The sequence below is a fragment of the Mustela lutreola genome, chromosome 12, assembly GCF_030435805.1.
Source record: "Mustela lutreola isolate mMusLut2 chromosome 12, mMusLut2.pri, whole genome shotgun sequence".
Classification (NCBI taxonomy): Eukaryota; Metazoa; Chordata; class Mammalia; order Carnivora; family Mustelidae; genus Mustela; species Mustela lutreola.
The window spans coordinates 93175521-93201720 of NC_081301.1; the positions used below are offsets into that span (position 1 = coordinate 93175521).

At 38.4% G+C, this 26200-nt stretch overlaps 1 protein-coding gene across 2 annotated transcripts in view; it reads right to left on the reverse strand.

The window, feature by feature from the left end:
* LOC131812733 (histone-arginine methyltransferase CARM1-like) overlaps positions 1-26200 on the reverse strand; it is a 254032-nt gene that overhangs the window by 163445 nt on the left and 64387 nt on the right. For both annotated transcript variants that reach the window (XM_059142592.1, XM_059142591.1), the window contains exon 2: positions 7904-8029. In XM_059142592.1, coding sequence (XP_058998575.1) covers positions 7904-8029 — 126 coding nt within the window. The remainder of the gene's footprint in view (positions 1-7903; positions 8030-26200) is intronic.

A 26200-nucleotide genomic window follows, 5' to 3' on the forward strand; every position in this document is an offset into this window, starting at 1 on the left:
AAGTGAAAAGAAAGCTTCAGTAGCGATACTTATACCAGATGAAACAAACTTTAAAACAAAGGATGTAACAACAGATGAAGAAAAACACTACATAATCATAAACAGAATAATACAACAAGATGTAAGAATTGTAAATATTAGTACCACAACATGCAGGCACCCAAATAGATAAAGCAGCTAATAATAGACATAAAGGGAATAATTGATAGTAATACAATAATGGTAGGGGACTTTAATATCCCACTTATATCAATAGATGGATCATCCAAATAGAAAATCAACAAAGAAATAACGGCTTTACATGACACATTGGACCAGATCGGTTTACCAGATATATTCAGAACATTCCATCCTCAACAGCAAAATACACATTCTGTCAAGTGCACATGGAATATTCTCTAGAAAAGATCACACACTAAACCACAAAACAAATTCAGAATTCAACAAATTAAAAAACACTTAAATCATACCCTACCATCTTTTCTGACCACAATGCTATGAAACTAGAAAGCAAGCATAAGAAAAAAATCTGGAAATAACATAAATAACATGCTACTACACAGTGAATGGGTGAACCAAGAAATCAAAGAGGAAATACAAAATGACAGAGAGACAAATGAAAAATAAAAACACAGCCATCCAAAATCTTTGGGATTCAACAAAACTATTCTAAGAGAAAAGTTTATAGCAATAGAGACCTACCTCAAAAAATGAGAAAAATCTCAGTCAAATAATTTAACCTTACACCTAAAGGAGCAAGAAAAAGAACAACAAAACCCAAAACCAGTAAAAGGAAGAAAATGATAAAATTAGAGCAGAAATAAATGAAATATAAACTTAGAGGAAAGAAAAAAAAACAGCAGAAGAGATCAATGAAACCAGGAGCTAATTCTTTCAAAAGATAAACGAAGTTGAAAAACCTTTAATCAAATGTATCAAAAAGAGAGAGAGGACTCCAACAAAATCGGAAAGACAAGAAATAACAAACACCACCACAAAAATACAAAGGATTTTATGAGAATATCGTGAAAAATTATATGCCAACAAATTGGAAAACCTAGAAGAAGTGGATAAATTCCAAAAAATACATATCTCCCCAAAACTGAATCTGGAAGAAATAGAAAACTTGAACAGACCAACTACCAGCAATGAAATTAAAGCAGTAATCAAAAAACTCCCAACAGAAAGTCCAGGACCAGAAAGCTTCACAGGTAAATTCCACCAAACATTTAAAGAAGAGTAAATAAGTATTTTCTCAAACTATTCCAAAAAATAAAAGAGGAGGGAAAGCTTCCAATTCATTTGATGAGGCCAGCATTATGTTGTACCAAAATGAGATAAAGATACCATTAAAAAAGCCCACTATTTCTGATGAACACAGATGCAAAAATCCTCAAAAAAATATTAACAAACTGGATCCAACAATACATTTTTAAAAAATCATCCACCACAATCAAGTGGTATTTATTCCTGGGATGCAAGGGTGGTTTAATATTTGCAAATCAATCAACATGATGTATCACATTAGTAAGAGAAAGGATAAAAACCAAATGATCCTTTCAGTTGATGGAGAGAAAACATTTGACAAAGTACAATATCTATTCATGATAAAAACTGTCAACAAAGTAGACTTAGAGGGAACATACCTCAACATAATAAAGGTCATATATGAAAAACCCACAGGTAAAATTATTCTTAATGAGGAAAAAACTAAGAGCTTATCCCCATAGGCAGGAACAAGACCAAGATGTCCACTCTCACTGCTTTTTTTTTTTAACTTAGTACTAGAAGTCCTAGCCACAGCAATCAGACAAAAAAAAAAAAAAAAAAAAAAAGGAATGAAAGGAATCCAAATTGGGAAATAAAGCCTTCCTTATTTGCAGATGACATGATACTATACACAGAAAATCCTAAAGACACCTCCAAAACTTATTAGAACCAATACATGAATTCAGTATGGTCGCAGGATACAAAGTCAACATAATACATTTTGTATTATAATACATTTCTGTACACTAATAATAATGTAGCAAAAAAAGAAATTAAGAAAAAGATCCCATTTACAACTGCACCAAAAATAATAAAATACCTAGGAATAAATTTAACCAAGGAACTGAAAAACCTATACTCTTAAAACTTTAAACACTGATGAAAGAAACTGAAAATGACACCAACAAATGGAAAGATATTCCATGCTCATGGGTAGGAATAACAAATATTGTTTATAATGTCCATATTATCCAAAGCAATCTATAGATTTAATACAATCCCTATCAAAATACTAACAACATTTTTCACAGACCTAGAACAAATAATCCTAAAATTTGTGTGGAAACACTGAAGACCCCAAATAGCCAAAGCAACCTTAAAAATGACACACTGGACCAGATGGACCTCATAGATATATACAGAACATTCCACCCTAAAAACACAGAATAGTCATTCTTCTCAAGTGCACATGGAACCGTCTCAAGAATAGACCACATAATGGGTCACAAATCAGCACTCAACTGATATCAAAAGACTTGAGATTATCCTCTGCATATTCTCAGATCACAATGCTTTGAAATTGGAGCTCAATCACAAGGAAAAGTTCCGAAGGAACTCAAACACCTGAAAGCTAAAGACCACCTTGCTTCAGAATGCTTGGATCAACCAGGAGATCAAGGAAGAACTGAAACAATTCATGGAAACCAATGAGAATGAAGACACTTTGGTCCAAAACCTATGGGATACAGCAAAGGCAGTCCTAAGGGGGAAATACATAACCATCCAAGACTTCCTCAAAAAAATTGAAAAATCCAGAATATACCAGCTGTCTCTACATCTTAAAGAACTGGAGAATCAACAACAAATAAAACCAACTCCACACATAAGAAGGGAAATAATCAAGATTAGAGCTGAGATCGATGAGGTAGAAACCAGAGATACAGTAGAATGTACCAATGAAACTAGAAGCTGGTTTTTTGAAAGAATCAATAAGATTGATAAACCACTGGCCACACTAATCCAAAAGAAAAGAGAGAAAGCCCAAATTTATAAAATTATGAATGAAAAGGGAGAGATCACAACTAACACCAAGGAAGTAAAAACAATCATCAGAAGATATTATCAACAGTTATATGCCAATAAGCTAAGCAACCTAGATGAAATGGATGCATTCCTGGAAAACTATAAACTCCCAAAATTAAAAATGAAAAGCAAAACTGGAAGCATCACAATTCCAGACTTCAAGTTATATTATAAAGTTGTAGTGATCAAAACAGTATGGTACGGACACAAAAACAAACACACAGGTAGATACAAGAACAGAACAGAAAAACCAAAAATGAGTCCACAACTATATGGTCAATTAATCTTCAACAAAGCAAGGAAGAATAGCCAATGGGTAAAGGACAGTCTCTTCAGCAAGTGGTGTTGGGAAAACTGGACAGCAACATGCAGAAGGTTGAAACGACCACTTTCTTACACCATATGCAAAAATAAATTCGAAAGGGATTAAAGACCTAAATGTGATATCTGAAGTCATAAACCTGAAAGAAGAGAGCACAGGCAGTACTTTCTCTGACATTAGCTGCAGCAACCTTTTTCTAGATAGGTCTTCTTTGGCCAGGGAAACAAAAGCTAAAACAAACTATCTGGACTGCATCAAAATAAAAGGCTTCCGCACAGCAAAGGAAACAATGTAGTGAAAAGACAACCTACTGAATGGGCAAATGACATGTCTGATAACAGTTTAGTACGCAAACTTTACAAAGAACTTCTACAACTCAACACAGAAGAACTTAAGTAATCCAATTAAAAGGTGGACAAAGGGAGCCTAGATGGCTCAGTCAGTTAAACTTCTGACTCTTAGTTTCGGCTCAGGTCAGGATCTCATGCGTCATGAGACAGAACTCCACGCTGGGCTCTGCACTCAAGCAGAAAGTGTGCTTGAAAATTTTCTCCCTCTGGCCCTCCCAACCCCCGTCCCCAACCCACCCCCACCCCACCATTTGCATGCTTGCCCCCTCCCTCTCAAACATAAATAACCTTTAAGTGAATAAATAATTAAACAAATAAAGGCACAAACAGACATTACTATACATGCAGATGGCCAACAGACACCTGAAAAGATTCTCAACATCTCTCATCATCAGGGAAATGCAAATCAAAACCACAAAGAGGTATCGTCTCACATCTGTCAGAAGGGCTAAAATCAAAACATAAGAAACAACAAGTGTTGGCAAAGATGTGGAGAAAAACGAACGCTCTTGCAATGCTGGTGGGAATGCAACTGGAGCAGCCACTGTGGAACACAGTAGGGACGTTCCTCAAAAAATTACAAATAGAATTATCAGATCTACCAGATGATCCACTAATTTCTCTACTGAATATTTACCAAAAAAATATGAAAATGCTAATTTCAAAAGATACATGCACCCCTATGTTTATTGCAGCATTATTTATAATAGACAGATTATGGCAGCAGCCCAAGTGTCCATCGATATATGAATGCATAAAGAAAACATGAGCTACATACACACACACACACACACACACACACACACGCAATGGAATATTACTCAGCCACTAAAAGAATGAAATCTTGCCATTTGCAACAACATGGATGGATCTAGAGGGTATAATGCTAAGTGAAATAAGTCAGTAAGTAAGGAAAAACAAATACCATACGATTTCACTCATTTGTGAAATTTATCAGAACACATGAACAAAGGAAGAAAGACAGAAACCAAAAAACAGACTCTTAACTATAGAAAGCAGAGTTTTACCAGAATGGAGGCCGGTGGGGTGAAACAGGTAAAGGGGACTAAGAGCACACCTACAGTGAGCACTGAATCATGCAGAGAACTGTTGCATCACTATATTGTACTAATGCAACACTGTATACTAATCACACTGGAAATTTTTAATAATAATATATTATATACCACCAGAAAACACTTGTGAGTTTTCAAAATTTTATTTACTATACAGTCAAAAACATAAAATATTCAGGGTTAAATTTGTCACAGTTGTGTATGACCTCATTGCTGAAAATTACAAAATGTTCCTCTTCTGGGGGAAAATTAAAGCCCTAAATAAATGGAGAGAAATACCATATCCCTGGTCTGAAAGTAATGGCATGCTGATAATCATTTAACAATGAACTCCCGCCCCACAAAACAACAGGGGACTTTGCTAATTTCTTCCACCCTGGCCAATGTCAAGCTATCAAATTTCTGAAAATTTAATAACTGTCTCTTGTGACTTAGTATGAGCTATTTTCAGCTTGCCAATGACCAAAACCTTAATGTTGTGAAAATCACAATCCTCCCCGAACTGATCAATCTCAGTCTTAATTGGAGCAAGTATTGTATATCAACTGACAGCTTAATTATAAAATGTATATGGGAATGTAAAGGAGCAAGAATATCCAGAACAATCTTGACAAAAAAACAAAGTTAGAGGACTTGAACCACCAGACTTCAAGAGTTACTTTGAAGGTAACCCTGACAATGGGATACTGGCCTAAGGATAATAAGAAGTAAGTGGAGCAGAACAGAGAGCTCTAGAATAGACCAAGTCTGCATACAGTCATTTGACTTGCAAACGCCTTTTCAATACACAGTGTTAGAATAAATGGATATCCGCATGGTCTAAAAGTAATCCTTGGCCTCATACCTCACACCATGTAAAAAGCAATTAAGAAAGATTAGAAAATAATAATAAACACACAAAAAATAATAAAATACAAAAATTAAACTTTAAAACTTCTGGAAGGCAATACAATCAAAATCATTCACTATTTGAGGGTAGAAAAAGTTCTTGGGATACTGAAATCAATAAGGAAAAAAATGGCATCACCAAATTTGAAAACTTCTTTTCAACATAAGACATCAGTATGTAAATGAGTAAGCAAGTTCCAAGCTAGGAGATAATGTGCGTGAACTGTGTGTCTGACATGTGCCTGGTGTCCCACATACATGAAGACCAGTAACTCCATAGACAAATAACCACTTAGTAACAAGTAAATGATTTGAATTCATAAGCACATGAAAAAGTGCTTAATATCACTACGCATCAGGAAAATGTAAATTAAAACCACATGAGATTCAACCACATGTCTACCAAAATGGATAAAGTTTTATTTAATTAGTTAATTAATTAATTAATTAATTTTTACAAGATGGAAAACAAATTTAATAGACTGAAACACCAAATACCGGCAAAGATGTGGAACAACTCCCATCCATTATTGGCGGGAGGATACGGTCGGTCCAACCACTTTAGAAAACCTTCTGGCTGGGGGCCTCTGGGTGGCTCAGCCGGTTAAAGTCTCTGTCTTCAGCTCGGATCATGATCCCAGGGTCCTGGGATCAAGCCCCACATCAGGCTCTCTGCTCGGCAGGGAGCCTGCTTCCTCCTCTCTCTCGGCCTGCCTTTCTACCTACTTGTGATCTCTGTCTGTCAAACAGAAATTTAAAAAAAAAAAAAAAGGTTCTAGCTGTTTTTTAGAGAACTAAGCATTTATTCTATGACTCAGCAATTTTACCTCCTGATATTGATCTAAAAGAAATGAAAAAAATATATGTCTGCAAAATGACTGGTATATATGAGAATATTTATAGCAACCTTACTCACGATAGCCAAGACTTGGAGATAGTCTCCATACTCACTGAAACGAGAATGGATATACGAATTGTGACTATTACCTAGTAATAAAAGTGAACAAACTACTCACACTAGCAACAACATGGATGTCTCAAAATATGCTCAGTGACCGTAGTAAAGAGAGTGTACACTGAATGATCCCATTTATAGGAAGTTCTAGTCAAATCTAATCTTGGTTAGAAGAAAATCAGAGCAGTGATTGCCCCTGCAAGGTCAGGGGTAAGGAGTGATGGGGAAACGCTATGAGGCAACTCTTAGGAATGATGGTGTTTTTGAGATTTGTGCATTGTGAGGTATGTAAATTTAACTTTTATAGAAAAAAATTAGAAAGAAATTTTGAATTCTAGTTAATGATATGCAGCTGGAAGTACATGGTGTTAGAATGTGTTGGTTACTATAATTTACTCCAAAATGCAGCAGAAACATAAGATGGACAAATGGACAGACATGTGTTGAGCAAATTCCTCGCTCTAGCTGATGCCCCTGTGAGCGGAATTTCAAAATAAGAAACCAGGTTAATTTCTTTATCCCAAGTAGTTACTGATGATGTACCAGCTTAGGGTACTTCGGCTAACCTGAGGAGAACACGTACCACTGCTAATACTTTACATTGTCTGGATTAACACTGTAAGTACAAAGAATCAATTTATATCAAGTCAAAGGAAAGACCATCAAACATCTAACGCAGACCCAAGGCACTGCTAGCCTTAACTTCTTTATCAGAGCTGACCTCTTCCAGAGTGTCTTTTCTTCCTTTCTTAAAACACTTAATTTTACTTCAGTTTACCTCCCTGCTTGTTTGATATTCGTCATCTAGAGTCTAAAAATGAACAACTAATGATTCAAAGGTAAAAAAACAAGACGGAATCATTCTGAATGCCACTCAAATTGAAAAGTCACGTTTCTGCGAACAGCCTCATCGTCAAGGAGAAGCAACAAGAGTGATGGAAGGCTGGGACCTCCCTTGGTGGCCGTCCTCTCCTGCAGCTCTGGAGGAAAGAGGACCACAGCGGGAGGGGGCGCTTAAGAATAAAAACATCCTCCCAGTCAAGGAAAAGGCTGGCTGATCCTCAGCCATGGGATCAAGTCAGAGCCAGCACTAGTGTCAAATCCTTCTCTGAGGCCATGACAGGTCACAACAGGAAACACGCTGCCAAACACCAACCAGCCAGTAACAGCAAAGCTAGCCAGTCCGGAGACTTGTCCTCAGGAAAGGCAAGGAAGGGGTCAGGACAGGCCCCAAACTTACCAGCGGGAGACTCAAACTTCAGCAAAATGCTGTTGTATCCCAGTGTGATCAAGACGGATTCCTTCCCCACGCGGCAACATTCAGTGTCTCTGTTGAGTAAGCATTTGAAGACACACACGCCATCGGCTATAGAGGATGGAAATAAAAGGGGGGGATTAGGAAAATCCATTTTTGAGCATTGTAAAAAGGGTCAGCAATGCCATCCCTACATTTCTCTCCTTTTTTCAAGGCTCCCCACTTCTTTTGTAATAGAATCCCTCGTGAGACTTCAGGCAGTAGGAGGATCCGAGATAAAACAGGAATTAACTGTGGCCCCCTAGCAGTTCTTCGCATGTGGATTAGTACAGAGTCAAAATTAACTCTCAGTGGCTTCTGTTTTTATGTCCAGGGCCCCACTCCCTTTAAAACTCCTATTCCCCAGTGGGTTTTGTGTCTCTTGAAGGCATCCCGGGAGAGCCCAAGTAATGTCCCTCTGGTGATTCCTGAGCACTTAGTATATGCCAGAGAGCTCACACGGTCTTCCTTGTAAGAGCTGTCGCCAGTGTTCCTGGGTAGAGGCAAGGCAGAGAGCTCAGGTCCAAATGTGCACAGCTAGTAAGGGCAGAACCAGGATTAAAGCCTAAGATTGAATTTGACTCTGAAGCCCATTGATGCTCTTACCACACTGGGCCAAGGCAAGCGCAATAAAGAGGGTGCTTGGGTTCTGCAAGCAGGGCCCACGGTGAGTGGCTAGGCTCTCACCAGGTTCATGCATGGGTAATTGGGAAGTAACTCGATATTCTTCCTTTACAAGTTAAGCAGGCCTTGAGCACTGGGGCGGCTGTAGAGTGGTGGCAAAAGTAATAAACTTGGGGTTTGGTTTTCATCTCCGATATTTACTAACCTAGGGACTTCAATCACTGAATCACACTTAGCCACATTATTTCACTGTGTAAAATAAAAGTATTGATATTTATTTTCCAAGCTTTTTGTGATGACGGAATAATAAACGTGAAAATAATTTTTAAAATCCTGATGATATGGTTGGGACTCTGGGATATATGGGGCTACGCTCGTTTCTCTCATTCTAGACCAGATCTGACTTTCCATCCTTGATGCCTTCCATTTTCCCTTACAAAACCAAATGCAGGAAGTGTTTTACCTTTAAAACATTGTTATATAGTGGGGCGCCTGGGAGGCTCAGTGGGTTAAAGCCTCTGCCTTCGGCTCAGGTCATGATCCCGGAGTTGTGGGATCGAGCCCCACATCAGGCTCTTTGCTCAGCAGGGAGCCTGCTTCCCTCTCTCTCTCTCTCTGCCTGCCTCTCTGCCTACTTGTGATCTCTGTCTGTCAAATAAATAAGATCTTTAAAAAACAGTTATATATAAAATTCTTTTACACACGTATGTGGCCCATTCATATACACACATTCAAAACACACACACACACACACACACACACACACAGTAAAGATGACCAAATATTTTCAAATATTTTCATCCATTATTTCAAATGAATGAATACTTCCTGATGGAAGCTTTCACAAATAGTTTTCATAGAACATCTTGGCTGGTTAAAGAGTGCAGATGTTTTGAAAACATTTTCTTGGCGTAAAGCATGATTACAGGTTTAATTATTACAGCCCAGTCCGTGTCTCAAAGGCATCAATGTCTCCTTACAGAGAGGCAGCTGTGAAGAGATGCAGAAGAAGGGAGCTTGGGCTCTTCTAGACAATGTGTTTTCTTTAAATCACAAGAAATGGGTTCTCCCTCCCCCAACCAAGAAATCGGGATTTTCTGCACCGACCAATTGTTTTCTCATGGTGTTGGAGTCGGATGAAGGGCGGATGCTAATCTTCTACAGTACCTTGCGGTCTGTGAACTCTGTGCGGGCAGGAGTGATCTTATTTTCTTTTTTCAAATCATTATCTTTTCTTCTCTGAACCAAAACCCAGCACAATACCCCGTACTTAATAAATATTTTTTGGATCAGTGAAAGCGCTTCTCCATATATTGACTGTATGCCATCCCAGCAGCGATAGAAAGCCTCAAAATTTATCTGGTTCGGTTCTCCTAATCCAGATATGGTCAGAATTTCTTTTATTTTGCTGTTATTTGTTTGTTCTTTCTGTTGTGATTTGGTTAGGGTATCAAATGAGGTGCTGTTTTATCCTACTTTCAGACATAGTAAAATGCCTGCCCATATAGCCTCCTTCCGACATCCTCTCCTATCTTCTGTTGAAATATGGGTGGAACAGGGCTTTTTAAGCATGCCATAAAAATCCAGTAAGTGCTGGTAACTACTTAATTTTTTAAAACCTACATTTGGCAATAAATAAATAAATAAATACTTTAAACAAAATCAAAAAGCAGTAAGCTGTGAAAATATTTTCAGCACACCCAATGAAGATTGAGTTTCCCCAAGAAACAGTTTACTCTAAAAAATAAGAAGAAGCAAGCATTCTTATTGAAAAGTTAGTAGAGGAATCGGTAGGTAATTGATAACTAGAAAAATGCCAATAGCAAAAAGAATGTAAACAATGAATTATAATAATATTCAAAGAAATGTGTACGAAAATAATGAGGTCTGAATTTTTACCTCTCACTGTCAATATTTTAAAAAATATATACTAACAATATCAAATACTGGAAAGGATATGAGACAACAGTGCCTAGCAATTACTGGGAAGATAAATTTGTAGGAGGTAGTCTGCCCATGGGGTTCAAAAGGTAAAGTCTATGTAATCTTTGCTAGACATTCTGCTCATAATCATTTCCTCCAGGATATACTTTATCCAGTGTGAGTGGGTGTATAGTTAAGGACGTTCATCTCAGAGTTGTTTACTATCGTGAGAAGATGCAAGGAAGAGGAGTCTCCCACCGTGTACGTGATCGGAAGAGTGGGACATGAGACCCCGTCTCCCACCGTGTACGTGATCGGAAGAGTGGGACATGAGACCCCGTCTCCCACCGTGTAGGTGATCGGAAGAGTGGGACATGAGACCCCGTCTCCCACCGTGTAGGTGATCGGAAGAGTGGGACATGAGACCCCGTCTCCCACCGTGTAGGTGATCGGAAGAGTGGGACATGAGACCCCGTCTCCCACCGTGTAGGTGATCGGAAGAGTGGGACATGAGACCCCGTCTCCCACCGTGTAGGTGATCGGAAGAGTGGGACATGAGACCCCGTCTCCCACCGTGTAGGTGATCGGAAGAGTGGGACATGAGACCCCGTCTCCCACCGTGTAGGTGATCGGAAGAGTGGGACATGAGACCCCGTCTCCCACCGTGTAGGTGATCGGAAGAGTGGGACATGAGACCCCGTCTCCCACCGTGTAGGTGATCGGATGAGTGGGACATGAGACCCCGTCTCCCACCGTGTAGGTGATCGGAAGAGTGGGACATGAGACCCCGTCTCCCACCGTGTACATGATCGTTAAGTGGAACATGAGACCCCCATGTTCAGGTTGCAAAACAGCATGTGTAATGTTATCGTAGCAATTTAATGTGTTTATCTTCAGAGAGAGCTGTTGAAAAAGAGACACACCAAGATGTCATCAGTGGTTTTCTCTGCACAGAGAGATTTGGGATCATTTTTATTTTTCCCTTTTTTTTTTTTAAAGATTTTATTTATTTATTTGACAGAGAGAGAGAGATCACAAAGAGGCAGAGAGACAGAGAGAGAGATGAGGAGAAGCAGGCTCCCTGCTGAGCAGAGTCCCGATGCGGGACTCGATCCCAGGCCCCTGGGATCATGACCTGAGCCGAAGGCAGAGGCTTAACCCACTGAGCCACCCAGGCGCCCCTATTTTTCCCTTTATATGGTCCTGCCTTGTTTGAGCTTTCTATGAGACTATTTATTTTTAACAATCAGAAAATATAAGCAATCCAATAAAAGATATGCTACCATCACTAGTGTATTTTACCACAACTTCACTCGCCATGGGTATTACCATTCTTCAATTCTCTTATGTATTAGATATTAACTGGTAGTTTACTAATTCAAAAATATTAATTTCGGAGTAAATGTAGCCAATTGATCTATGAATAAATGCACCTGACACAAGTGTTATCTCAATTCTCATTTTCAAGATCATTCATAGAAATGAAGATTTCGTCATGTTTCCTGTTTGTGGATCTTCTAATTGGTGCTGATTTCCTTTCCTACCCTTAGACCATGTTAGTACATAAAACAAACATTCTAGTTGACTTCCGTTAACTAACATGAGCAGTATTAAGTGCAGCTATCTTACGGTAACGTCTTTCACCAACTGAGAAATGTGTCTTTCTAAATTTAAAGGACCTGTGTCAGAAAAATTAAGGAATACAATAAAGAGTTGTTGGGAACACATATAAATCCAAGACTGTGAAATACGATCACACTCATGACAAGTAAGGGTGACGTGGAGAGCTAAGGTTCACATCTTTCTCCCAACCGAGTTATTATTACCATTTATGAGAAGTACATCTGCAGAACATTCTGACTCCTTACAAACATCTCCTTTCATCTTTTCAGTGGTACAGAAGGCTGGGTGTTTCTGCATACTTACTGTCATTCTGCTTTTGAACAATTGCTTTGCTTACTTCATCAAAGGGCAAGGCCTGATCTGCCAGTAGTAGTGAAGTCACAAGCACTGTTAGGCCCATGTGCACAAAATTGAGGCAGCTTTAGAAAAGCAAAGAGCCTTGCTGTTCTCTTCCTGGGAAAATGCCACTTGCTCTCCCAGAAGCTTCTCAAAAGAACATCATGATGGTGGTGGTCCAGATGCCTGTTCTATCTTCTACTACTCTCATCTGAGAGGATTCCCAGAGACACACAAAGAAATCCATGTTCCAATCCATTTTACAGGTAAACATGGAAAATGCCACAGAGTAAGATCAAGAGAATTGCTCTTGGCTCCATTAAACAATATTTCTCTTTTGCTCCACACTGGCACCCTCCTCTCTCAGTCCTTGCAAATGCAAAAGACCTCCCCCCATATGAAAGTTACAATGCTGGCTGACCCAGAACTTTACATGTCAGCTATGGTCTAGAACAGAGGTTCTAAAATATATATATATATACACACACACACACACACGTATATATATACATACATATATGTGTGTGTATATATATCTATCTATTTTTTTTTTTTCCTGGAAAGAGGAGTACTTATGGCATTTGTGACAGTTAATAATATGACACTGGTGCCAATTTTTTGCTAAGTGACCCTTTTAGTATTTTCCTGTCTAGAAATATGAAGTTAGGCTGCCTAAGGAATACATTTTCTAGAAATAGAGTGCTACCTGATTGTAGAGCAGCACCTCTATAGATGGAATAAAGTATATAAGTAAATGTGCAGTTATTATTTCTAGCAACTTTAACCACAGGAAAGGAGTGTAAAGGAAAAAGGACAGGATTACAGAACCCCCAATATCTAATATTAAAATTGGCATCAGTGCTGATGGTATTAACCACATGGTTTCCTATGAGACATGACAAAAGAGCAATAAAGGATACATCACAGCTTCTCCCTCTCCTTTAGAGAATTTTGTGTTTGAAAGATTCGATCCTAGGCTCTCGCTCACTGAGTAAACACTGAAAATGGATTGATTCGAGTTGAAGGGGGCCAAGTGTGAACATCAGAAAAGAAATGAAGAGAACAGGAAGGTACATGGGAAATGCAAGACAGGGCTTTGGAAGAGGTTTCAGAGTTGAGAATCGGGTAGCATCCATGGGTGAGATAGAGACAAAGAAATGGAAGCCTGGCCGTTAAGACATCAGTGTCAGAGTCCATAGTCTCCCATGGTTCATCTCCCCCTCCAATTTCTGACTCTGAAAAACAACTCTAAGGGTTTTGAAGGGGCGGGGGGTGGGTGGTTGGGGGAGCCTGGTGGTGGGTATTATGGAGGGCACGGATTGCATGGAGCACTGGGTGTGGTGCATAAACAATGAATTTTGTTACACTGAAATTAAATTTTTAAAAAATGGATTTAAAAGGAAAAAAAAAAAAAAAGACATGAGTGTCAGGAGCCCGAAACTATCATCACCCAGTGTGACTGCTGAAATGGTTGTTGTTGGTCCGGTTTGGGTTGGGTTGGGTTTTGGGGGTTTTGTAGAGTGTTTTGGAAAATGCTAACTCCTTCCTCTACATGTTGTATTCTAGTTATACTAGATCTGCAGCCTGGCATTAGACAACCAGCACACAGTACCATGTCTCCCTTCAGCCACCATCCAGCTACGATCCCGTGCTCCCCGCCCGTTCCAAGTACATGCCTCTCTAAGTGTGGTTGTCCACAGTCATTGTCTAGTAGAATCTTAATATATTATATTATATATATATATATATATATATATATGATGTATTATTTGATTCGTCGGTCTTACACAATTCACAGCACTCACCATAGCACATACCCTCCTCGCTAGTAGAATCTCTAGGGCTCAGGGAAACAAGTTCTTCAGTAGATTGCTTAAGAAGGGTCATGGAAACAACATTCCCTGAACTCTCACACACCAATCGTTTTATTTGTCTTTTACATTTTTGAAGGTCAGGTTTTTCTGGATATAGAATCCCCGGTTCACATTTTCTTTCTCTGTGGATCTCTGGTATGTTTATCCATTTTCTTCTAGGGAATCGCATTACCATCAAAAAGACTGATGGTAATTGACTTTTCTGGCACTTGTGGGTAAAATGCTAATATTGCCCAGATGTCCAAAGGGCCGTCTCTTTCTTTAAAGGTCAGTAATTTTTGCCAGAATGTGCCTTCTGCTAGCCATTCTACGTCCATATTTTCAGGTATAAAGTTATTCTTTCAATAGGTATTTTCCATTTTTTTTTATGTTGGCAAAATTTTCTCAATTATAATTTTTGTATTTGTTTTACATCTTTGCTCTCTTACCTTCTTCCCAGACTCTCGTGTATGTATGTGTTGGATCATCTGTGCTGAGCATTGATATTTATAACTTTCTTTTGACTCCCTTTTACTTCTTTTTACATTTAAATATTTTTCCATCTTTTCTCCCTTATTTGAAATATTTCTTGTTGCTTCTAATTTAATCTTTACTTCTAAAATTATTTTACTTTTAATTATTTATTTTATTCCTAAGTATATTCTTGAATTCTATCATTTTATGAGTTTGCTAATTCTTCTTTATGTTATTCTCGCATGTCCTGTGTAAATTTTCTTAATTTCTCTGATTTTTTAAAAAAATTTTACCTTTCAGACACATTTTAGAGCACTTACTTTCCTAGCATGCTTTCACTATTGGTGGGGATGTTATTTTGTCCCTTCCTGCCTTTTTTCTCTGTTTGGCATTTGACTTCAATACTTTTCTGTTGTTTATTTCTATGTGAATATCATTGTTTTTTGTAGATTTTATCTACTCATTTGACAGACAGAGATCACAAGTAGGCAGAGAGGCAAGCAGAGAGAGAGGAAGGGAAACAGGCTCCCCGCCGAGCAGAGGGCCCGATGTGGGGCTCGATCCCAAGACCCTGGGATCGTGACCTGAGCTGAAGGCAGAGGCTTTAACCCACTGAGCCACCCAGGCACCCCTATGTGAATATCATTTAACTAAACTTTTATAAAGATGGTAATTGCACATACAGTTTTATAAGACACTATCAAATTGTTTTCCAGAGTGACTGTGCCGTTTCAAATCCCCATTAGCAATGGACGAATGATCCAGTTTCTCCACATCCTTGACAACATTTGGTGCTGTCACTATTTTTTGCTTACACATTTCTATTGTTGTATAGTGTTATCTCATTGTGGGTTTAATTTGCACTTCCCTGATGACTAATGATGCTGAATATTTTTCATGTGCTTATTTACCATCTGTATGTCTGCTTCTGTTCATGTGTTTTACCCACTATTTCCTTTAACTGTGGGGCTTCCAGAGTTTCTCTTTTGTTCTAGATATGGGTCCTTTGTTATATATATATGTGGTTTGCAAGTGTTTTCTCCCATCCTGTAGTTTGACTTTTCATTCTCTTAACAGGATCGTCTATAAAAAGTTTTGAATTTTGATGAGACCCAATTTATCAAGTATTTCCTTTTATGGATCATCTTTCTGGGTCAAGTCTAAGAACACATTCACTGACTGCCTTGACCTTGCTCATTCTATGGTTTCATTACATTTTTTTTTTTTTTTAAAGAGACTGAGAGAGAGAGAACATGTGTGAGCAGGGTGGAGCCCGACATGGGGCTTAACCACAGGATTGAGTCTCTCCACTGTAATCTCTCTTGCAACTACAAATGAGTTCACATCATTCCAAGCTTCCAGATTAAAATTAATGAGGCACATGTGCAGTCACTGCAAAGCTCTGCTCAAACTTTCACAAGCCCCCCACCCCCACCCTTCTACCCCACACACTGAATATAAAAGCACAGACCACTCCCGAAACTATAAACCCCTCAAGCCCCTTTTCTGCTTCTCCCCAAACAACCCCTAACCCCTACACGTATGCTATATAGCCAAACTAACAACCAGCTGATCTCCAAAAAGGGTTCATTATCATGGAGGCAGTAAGGATGTGAAGTTCAAGAGTGTGACTTCTGAAGGGATATGGTTCCCCTCCTGCTACTGAAAATATCACCCAATTTATAAAGTTCATTTCATAGGCCACCATCTCCATGGTACCTTCCATGACTGACCCCAACTGGCATATGTATCTCCCTTACCTCACTGCCCCAAGAGCTCTTCATACCTCCCTTATGGCCCTCAGCTTCTTCTCTAATTTGCACCTGCATCTTACAAATTTTGTAAGATGTCACACCATTCGTGAGCAGGAATTGGGATCTCTCCATCTCTGATTCCCCTGAAGGACCTGGTACACAGCAAGGACCACAATTGCGAACATGACTGGAACCACCACTGGCATCACTCAAGTTCAGATTCATTCACTCCGTTCAAGCTCATGGACAATCTGCCATATCCAGTGTTAAAAACAAAGTAAAAAGACAAACTTAGCTCATCTTTCTAATCTTTGTAGCCTCTGAATCAGCTTTAAAATATTTTTTTCACCATTTCCTCTTTGCTTCTGTATCCTTTTGTCTACACATGACCACAGCAGAGAGAACAAATAAACACTGAAACTAACTCCATAATGAAATATTAAACACCTCTGTGACCAATATTTTCAAATCAGGAGGAAGTAAGTTCTCATTCTGTCTTTAATGAAATAGTATGCCACTTCCCTAACAGCTTCCCTAGGAGGCTACTGCTCCCTCAAATTTATTTACAATGCTTGTCTGAGTGATCCTTCAGCTCCCCTGCCATTTCTCAAGGTGGGAAAGTGACTGGGAGTTAGGGACCCCTAGATTCTAGGGAAATAGCAGCAGATCTTGTTCTTTTTTTAACCTCAACTCTTTCCCACCACATACAGGTTTCCTCCTTCCAGCCAGCACCCCACTCAGCATATAGAATTGATCCATACGTATCAAATTAAAACAAGTAAGTCAATGCAGCCACAGAAGTAACTTTCTAAACAACATGAAAAAAACAAAGAAGATGAAACATCAGAACATTACAGATACCAAAGTGTCAACTGAACTTTGTCAGAACCTGGCTTTTTAAAAATTTTTTCTAGTTGTCTTTTTTCCAGCTCTGGCAAATGGTTGGGATCTTTTGGTTTATGAAATGTTTTTTTGGTTACAATATGAGATTAAGAAAAAAGCTGACTTCCTCGTTTCTCCATAAAAATGCAAAATCCTCCTACTCTTCCTAGAGAAGTTGCTTCTCTTAGAGTTAAATTTAATTTCACTGTGAATGTCTCTTTAGGGTAACTAAATACCATGGAGTCTACATTCTGTCTAGGCAGCATTTTCTCAGATCACTAGCTTTCTCCTTGTGGTTTCTAAAGACTATAAACTGTCTTCTCGTTGTCATTCAATTGGGGATAATTGCTCCAATGTGGATTTACCAGCTATGACAACAAAAAAGTGGGAGCTTCCCAAGAAAGGGTATAAAATAACAACTTCGCTGTCAAGAGCTGTTCTCGGGATTCATGTTTGTTTTCACCGTACGGCAGATGTTGTGGAACCAGATGTGTGCAAGCCTTGGTTCGGGGACTCGTTCAAACACGCGGCTAACATTTACGAGCATCTGCTAGAAGCCCGTCACTGTCGACTGGCACTACGGGAAGATGCAGAGAAAGATAAATAAACTGTAGCCCCAGCCTTGAGAGAGCTCACGGTGCAAGAAGACGTCTGCTCAAAGGCTACAGAACCCCAGGAAAACAAGAAACGACTTTTGCCCGCGAGTTTTTTTACAGGAGACATTATTCTGGACCTGAGCCTCAGAAGAAAAAGTGAGATTTGCCAAGAAGAAAGGGATAAAGGAGGGAAAGGTCATCCCAGTGAGCGGGGAAGAGCCGCGGTCAAGGCTGGTGAAGGAACACGCCATGCCTAAACAGGCCGCCCGGGAAATGAGAAGTGCTCTTGCAGGGCTTGCAGGTGGACTAGTAAGTTAATACCTCAGTCTGCACTGGAACAGCGGGACAGGGACCTTCTTGTGTTTTCAACTCCTGCAATTAACGTCGCCATTTTGGTTGACAACAGTTGCTCAGAGGAAACACAAGGACAAATGGGGTGGCTGGCCATCCTTTGCAGGGTACCTGCATATCCTTTCTCTCATCTCTTCCTCCCTGCTGGACCTACCACAGGGCTCCTTATGCCTGTTCTCTAAACAGCAATACTGAGGCTGAGAGTTCCTGGGCTATTTACTTAAGCTCCCCTCGGTCTGGACTGCTACTCACGGTTCCACATCATGCAGATCCCTGTGACAAGTTAAAAAAAAAAAAAAAGAGGGGAAAGACAGATAAAGGCATTTCAAAATTTCTCAATACATGCGTTCTGAGATCCTGTTTTCAAAGCAATGAGGTGTAAATATTCCCGGCTTTAACTACTAAATCTTAGCTACTCTTAAAAGCCTACTTCAAACTCCAGCGGCCATACATTAATTGACCACATATGCATGCATTTATTTCTGGGATCTTAATTCTGTTCCATTGCCTGAGGCTTCTGCTTTTAGGCCAGTACCATACTATTTTGACTACTGCAGTTTTGTAGCACAGCTCGAAAGTAGGAAGCAAGATGCCTCTGGCTTTGTTCTTTTTGTCAGGACTGGTTTGGCTATTTGAGGTCTTCTGTGATGGCATGTAAGTTTTAGAATTGTTTTTTTCTACGGCACCTGTGTGGCTCAGTTGGTTAAGCATCTGACTCTTGATTTCTGCTCAGGTCATGATCTTGGGTTCATGAGATCAAGCCCTGTGTCAGCTTCGTGCTGGGAGTGGATCCTGCTTAGGATTCTTTCTGTCCCTCCCTGCTCCCCCCACATGTGGACATGCATGTGCTCCCCCTCTCAAAAAAAAAAAAAAAAGGAATTGCTATTTCTACTCCTATAATGATGCCCTTAGAATCTTGATAGGGATCATACTCAACCTATAGATGGCTTTGGGAAACATGGACATATGAACAATATTAATTCTTCCAATCCATGAACGCCGAGTATCTATTTATTTCTGTCTTATTCACTTTCTTTCATCAGTGTTTTGTAGTTTTCATGGTGGAGATCTTTCCCCTTCTTGGTTAAATTTATTCCTAAGTATTTTATTGTTTCTGATGTTATTATAAACAGGATCATTTTATTTCTTTTTCAGATAATTTGTTGTCAATATAATAGGTGTCTTTAAAATAATGAAAGAGGTACATGAGTGAACTGGAAAAGAGCCAAAGAGAAATTTTAGAAGTTAAATAAAAAAAAACTAAAACAAAAGATGAGTTTAAAAACAGATTAGATACAGCTAAAGAAAGAACTGAACAGAAAACACATGTTGGGCGACCTTCTAGATTGCCTCAGAGAAAAACAAAAAGACAGAAAGCATGAAATCAGTTAAGAAACTGAGGCCATAACAGGGAGAACTAATCTATACTTAATAGGAATTCTAGGAGAAGGGAATAGAAGGACTAGGGGAGGAGTAATACTTGGGAATATAATGGATGACAATGTGCTGAAACTTGTGAAAATCTGCATCACCATATACAAGAAGCAAGAGTTACCATCAGGGTAAAGGGAAATAAATTCCGTATGTAGAGACACTGGTAAAGCGTCAGTATACCAAACAAGGAGAAAAATCATGAAAAAAGCCAGAGAGTAAAAAAAACAAATCGACTTATAGAAATAAAAATTATCCTGACAATTGCTAAAAGGAAAGAAGTTCCTTTTGTGTTCCTATCACAAACAGTTTTCAGAATCAGAAATCAAAACATATATTTTTTTAATTTTCTAATTTTTTAATAAACATATAATGTATTATTAGCCCCAGGGGTACAGGTCTGTGAATCGCCAAGTTTACACACTTCACAGCACTCACCATAGCACACGCCCTCCCCCCAAATGTCCATAATCCCGCCCCTTCTCCCTCTCCCTCTCCCTCTCCCCCCAGCAACCCTCAGTTTGTTTTGTGAGATTGAGAGTCTCTTAGAGTTTGTCTCTGTCCTGATCCCACCTTGTTTCATTTATTCCTTTCCTACACCTAGACACCCCACGTTGCCTCTCAACTTCCTCATATCAGGGAGATCATATGATAATTGTCTCTCTGATTGATTTATTTCACTCAGCATAATACCCTCTAGTTCCATCCACATTGTTGCAAATGGCAAGATTTCATTTCTTTTGATGGCTGCATAGTATTCCATCGTATGTATATACCACATCTTCTTTATCCATTCATCTGTTGATGGACATCTAGGTTCTTTCCATAGTTTGGCTATTGTGGATACCATATATTTTTTTTAAGGTGACACTCTGGCTCAAAACTAAGTTTAGGTTTTAAACCATGCTCTTTTTTTATAAAATTATTGACCTGAAGGGCACTTGAGATCATTCCATCCAACTCACTCACTCAATAGTGAGGGCGTGCAGCCCAGGTTGTAAGTTCTCCAAGACCTCACCGTCAGTTCACAGCAAGTCTGATACTAGAACTTCATCTTCCTTTAACCTCCCTGCAAGTGGAAATCTGCAAAGTCGGGATTATCTTTAGTCCATTACATTTGCCTTACAACACTGATTCCAAAAACCTTAAATTATCAGCCAATTCATACACAGGCACATTCATGCCCACACACCCTCTTGCACATACTAATCATAATACCATAGATTAGAAAACATACCAAAACTGGTCACGGCTTCTCAAACTCTTGGCAAATCAGAAGCAGCTCTTATGATGGAGTTCAGATAGGAGGCTGCAGATACACTCCGTGGTGACTGGTCTTTGCTACCCAGTGCACGACTCTGCACCAGACTCCCCAACACGCACACAAATGGCATTCCCATTTCTCAGCATTACTGAAGTTCTACTGGCTATTTCTGCCTGGAGAACTCTGAGAACACACTATCACCTTCCTTATTATCTTCAGGTGGTAAGTAAATTATTTGAGGGTCCAGATTCTGGACGTGTGGAAGACTCACACATTGAAACAGATGTATACTTGGAAAAATGAAGCCCAAAGCATCTCTTTACCAAGTAAACAAAGAATCTCTTTCTGTTAGTTAAGCCTAGAATTGGAGAACCAAAAAGAACTCAAGTTCCTGTATATTGCTGCCACTCCAAGGGGGCGCAAGGATGGACCAGCAGCCTTAGCGTTACCTGAAGTCTGTCAGAAGCAGAGACTCTCAGGCCTACGCCCTGATTCTAGACCAGACTGTGTATCTTACCAAGACCCCAGGATGACTCATGGCCAAGGAAGTCTGAGGGACTGATCTAACCACCCAAAAATGAGAATTCCCCACCCTACTTTTATGTCACACCACATATTTCTTTATCTTATTCCTTCCTTTCATTAATTCCTTTATAGAACACATGACTATATTCTCAGCAGCTTCGTTAATTAAAAAATAAAATTTCTAGATGTGAGTAGTAGACCTCAAAACACCATTAAAATGATTAGGCATTGGACTACATCTGTTTCCCATGCAAAAGGAATTTCTAACGCCCCTAAAATAAGCTTAATTCAATGACTGCTTGATCTACCCTGGAGAAAGATATGATTTAATGTTTTTGCTCCTTTGTGTACATAAAGGTAAAACAAAGAACTGATCTAATAAAGTATTCAGTGAATTCAGCTCTATGTTCCACTGGTTTTCATAAAAATCAATGATTTAGGAAGGATTTCCCATTTTCCTTAATGCTATTGATTTTCTTCTAAGTGCAAAAGCAGTTAATATCTTATTTTCCTAAGTGGTATAATAAGCCAACAAGAATTTTAAAATGTAGAGTATTTTCTATATTCTTTTACAAGTAGGGAGCAACTAGGAAATGAAAGCAGGTGATCTTGCTTTAGAATTTTCCAAGAAATGCTACGTTTGAAGGAAGGATGACAAGATGGGGAATAGAACCCTCACAGGCAGTCAAATGATAATTTTGCTTCCACCTTCACTTTATAAAGAAATCAAGAATTCCTTTAGGAGACTGGATCTGATGTAGCACTTGCATTTTTACTGCAGTCACAGAAAGATTCTTCAATGTCTAGATCAGCATGTTTTGTAGAACACAATGCAAGTCTTCAAATAATTTGAATTACTTTGTAACTTAAGAAAACACAAGTAAGTGGGGACAAAATAGTTTGTTCAATGATTGTTTTGAGACAACTGGATAAACATTTATGGGATAAAAATAGTTATATATTTACCTCTTATTCTTAATTATAATTATATAATTACTATTACATAAATCATTAGATAATTAAAAATATAATTAAAATAATTATAATTAAATATATAAAAACATCTATATAAATATAATAAAATATAATTTAAATAATTATACAAATTATCAGATTAAATATTTATTTTTTTAAAAAGGAAGCACAAAGAAAATATAGGTAAACTGCTCTGTAACCTTGGGCTGTAGAATATTTGGATACATTTTTCAGGTCTTATATCAATGACAGGAGCCATGAAAATAAAACCAAATACATGTGACAATCTATTTTTTGAAGCCATGCAAATTTAAGACAAATTACAAACTGGAAATATGCTATAATATTTAATAAAAGGGTAATATATTTAAAGATCCACAAAGAGATAACTAACATTTCTACCAAATTTGTGAAGATATTTTTCTGTCTTCAGTGAATGTGGGTTTACATAGAGAGAGGATATTCTTATATGATGACAGTGTAAAAGAATATTTTAGAAGGGCAATTTGGTAATGTATATCAAAAGTTTTTTAAATACTCATGCCCTCTGAACCAGTAATTTCAGTTTGATGAGTTTACACTTAGAATATAATAAAGATAGTGTGAAAGATTTAATTACAATTCTTGCCATTGTAGTGCTGCTTGTATTTTTGAAAAACTGGAAAAACTTAAATGTCAAGTAATGGGGGAGTAATTAAGTAGATCACAGCAATCTATATGGGAACACCATGAAATTGCCGAAACTATTAATGTGGATGGTTGTTCCTTATGTATTTTAAATGAAATTTTTAAATGAAATGTTTTGCATAACTCTGATTTTATAAAGAAAAAAATTATACACCTAGAAATATCTGTAAGCATAGGCATTGAATCTTTAATAGTGTTTTTTTTATTTGATAGGTAGAATTGTGGTTTATCTTCTTACTTGTCTCCATTGTTTCAATTTTTCAGTAATAAATATGTATAGCTTTTTAATAAGAAAACAAGTTATTTTTACAAAAAATGAGAGATAGTATGTATCTCATATGCCTTGAAGTGGTAATAATCACCTAATATTATACTGAATTGAAAGGCACAGAAAATGAAACGTGTGCATGTATATTTCAGTGCACTGAAACTGTACTCTAGGGAATTACTGGGATGTATCTGACACTGAACTCAGTAAGTGCACCATAAAGAATGAAAGCATCAAGACTGAGTGTGTTTGTCTTCCCACATCTCCCTAAAATGGTTTCCAAAGAAATAAATGTAAGTTCATAAATAGTAATTTATGCATATCTTCCTAACTCACTATTATTTTAAAATACCATGCTGTATGTTGAGTAGTAAGCTTTCCTAACTTGACCATCTGCCTTTCTTTTTCCTAACTCAATCTGTATCTGTTTAATTTTTCTGATAAATCCGGAACTTGATACTGTGTACTGATAACAGACTCTGTCCGCCATTTACACTAAGGCCACTCTCTGAAAAGTACTGCAGGCAAGAATTTCTTCCTCCTACATCTCTCTCCTCTGCCCTATTTCTAACCTAAAGTTCCCATCACTGAGACACGTGGTGAGGACCAGTCTTCCCACCACAGACCTGCAACACTTGAAATACTAGCCTAAAATCCATGTACAGATACATATATGTATACTCATTAAATATACTATATATATATATATATCTCTGGTCTTAAAGTAGCTGACAGGAGAGAAAAAAATAATGTAATTTGGAATGTGTTTACTGTCCAATTATCAAATCACACGAAAATTTTAACTTAGGTTTATTTAATGTATTAGACACTACTGTTTATACAGCAGATTAAAACATGCCCTAATTTCTCCATATTGACAGTCCTGTGTGAAATATTTCTTACTATAATGGGCCCTTAAATCACTCTGGAAAGGTAATTTAAATTAAAAAAAATTATTCTCCATCATGGACCCACATATAGAGCTCAAATTTATTATTTTACATATATATATATATTTCTTCTTTATATTTTTTCCTGGTATTTTAACTTACTTTCTCAAGCTGGTCTTCAGTCCTTATATAAAGTTACACACACAAAATAAGCAGGAATGCTAAAGGGCACAAGTTCAATTCAGAAAAGCCAGCCCTGAGAAATGTTACGATGTTCCAGACTCTGCTGTGTTAGAAGGTAACAAAGCTCTCCCGCATCTAGCATGCATCAAGGCTTGCTACCTGAGAGCTGAAATGCCTTCAGGTCACTAAAAGTATGATCTTGAGCACACCATGAGTAAGTCTGCTTTTCACCAAGGATTTTTTTTTTTGAGATGTAATTCACATACCATAAAATTCACCATCTTAGACTAAAATATAGTGCTATTTTTAATTCACAAGGTCGTACAACCATCTTTATAAAATTTCAGAACATTTTCATCACCTTAAAAACAAACTCTATACCCATTAGCAGTCATTCCCCATTTCTCGCTCCCTCCAGTCCCTGCCAACCACTAACTTCCTTTCTGTCTCTATGTTTTTACCTACTCTGGGCTTTTCAAATGTGAGCTCAGTGTCTGGCTTTTTCCACTTAGCATACTTTGTTCAGGGTTCACCCATGTTATGGCATGTACTAATACCACACTCCTTTTGATGGTCAAATAATATTCAATCATATGGGCAGATCACAATTTTTCTCAGTTTATTTTTTTGTTAATATATAATGTATTATTTGCCCCAGGTGAACAGGTCTTTGAATCGCCAGATTTACACACTTCACAGCACTCACCATAGCACATACCTTCCCCAATGTCCATAACACAACCACCCTCTCCCTACCCCTCTACCCCTGGCAACCCTCAGTTTGTTTTGTGAGATTAAGAGTCTCTTATGGTTTGTTTCCCTCCCAATCCCATCTTGTTTCATTTATTCCTTTCCTAAGTCCCCCACATTGCCTCTCAACTTCCTCATGTCAGGGAGATCATATGATAGTTGTCTTTCTCTGACTGACTTATTTCGCTCAGCACAATACCCTCTAGTTCCATCCACGTCATTGCAAATGGCAAGATTTCATTTCTTTTGATGGCTGCATAGTATTCCATTGTGTGTGTGTGTGTGTGTGTGTGTGTGTGTGTGTGTGTGTGTGTATACACACCACACCACATTAGCCATTCATCTGTTGATGGACATCTAGGTTCTTTCCATAGTTTGGCTATTGTGCACATTGCTGCTATAAACATTCGGGTGCACGTGCCCCTTCAGATCACTACGTTTGTATCTTTAGGGTAAATACCCAGTAGTGCGATTGTTGGGTCATAGGGTAGTTTTTCTATTTTCAACTTCTTGAGGAACCTCCATACTGTTTTCCAGAGTGGCTGCACCAGCTTGCATTCCCACCCACAGCGTAGGGGGGTTTCCCTTTCTCCGCATCCTCACCAACATCTGTTGTTTCCTGACTTATTAATTTCAGCCATTCCAACTAACGTGAGGTGGTATCTCATTGTGGTTTTGATTTGTATTTCCCTGATGCCGAGTGATGTGGAGCACTTTTTCATGTGCCTGTTGGCCATGTGGACATCTTCTTTGCAGAAGATATGAAAACACATTTCTCACGTATCAGTTTAAACATCACTTCCTGATGAGGCTGCCCCTGCCATTCCAGCTTTAGCTCCCAGTGACTTCCTGTC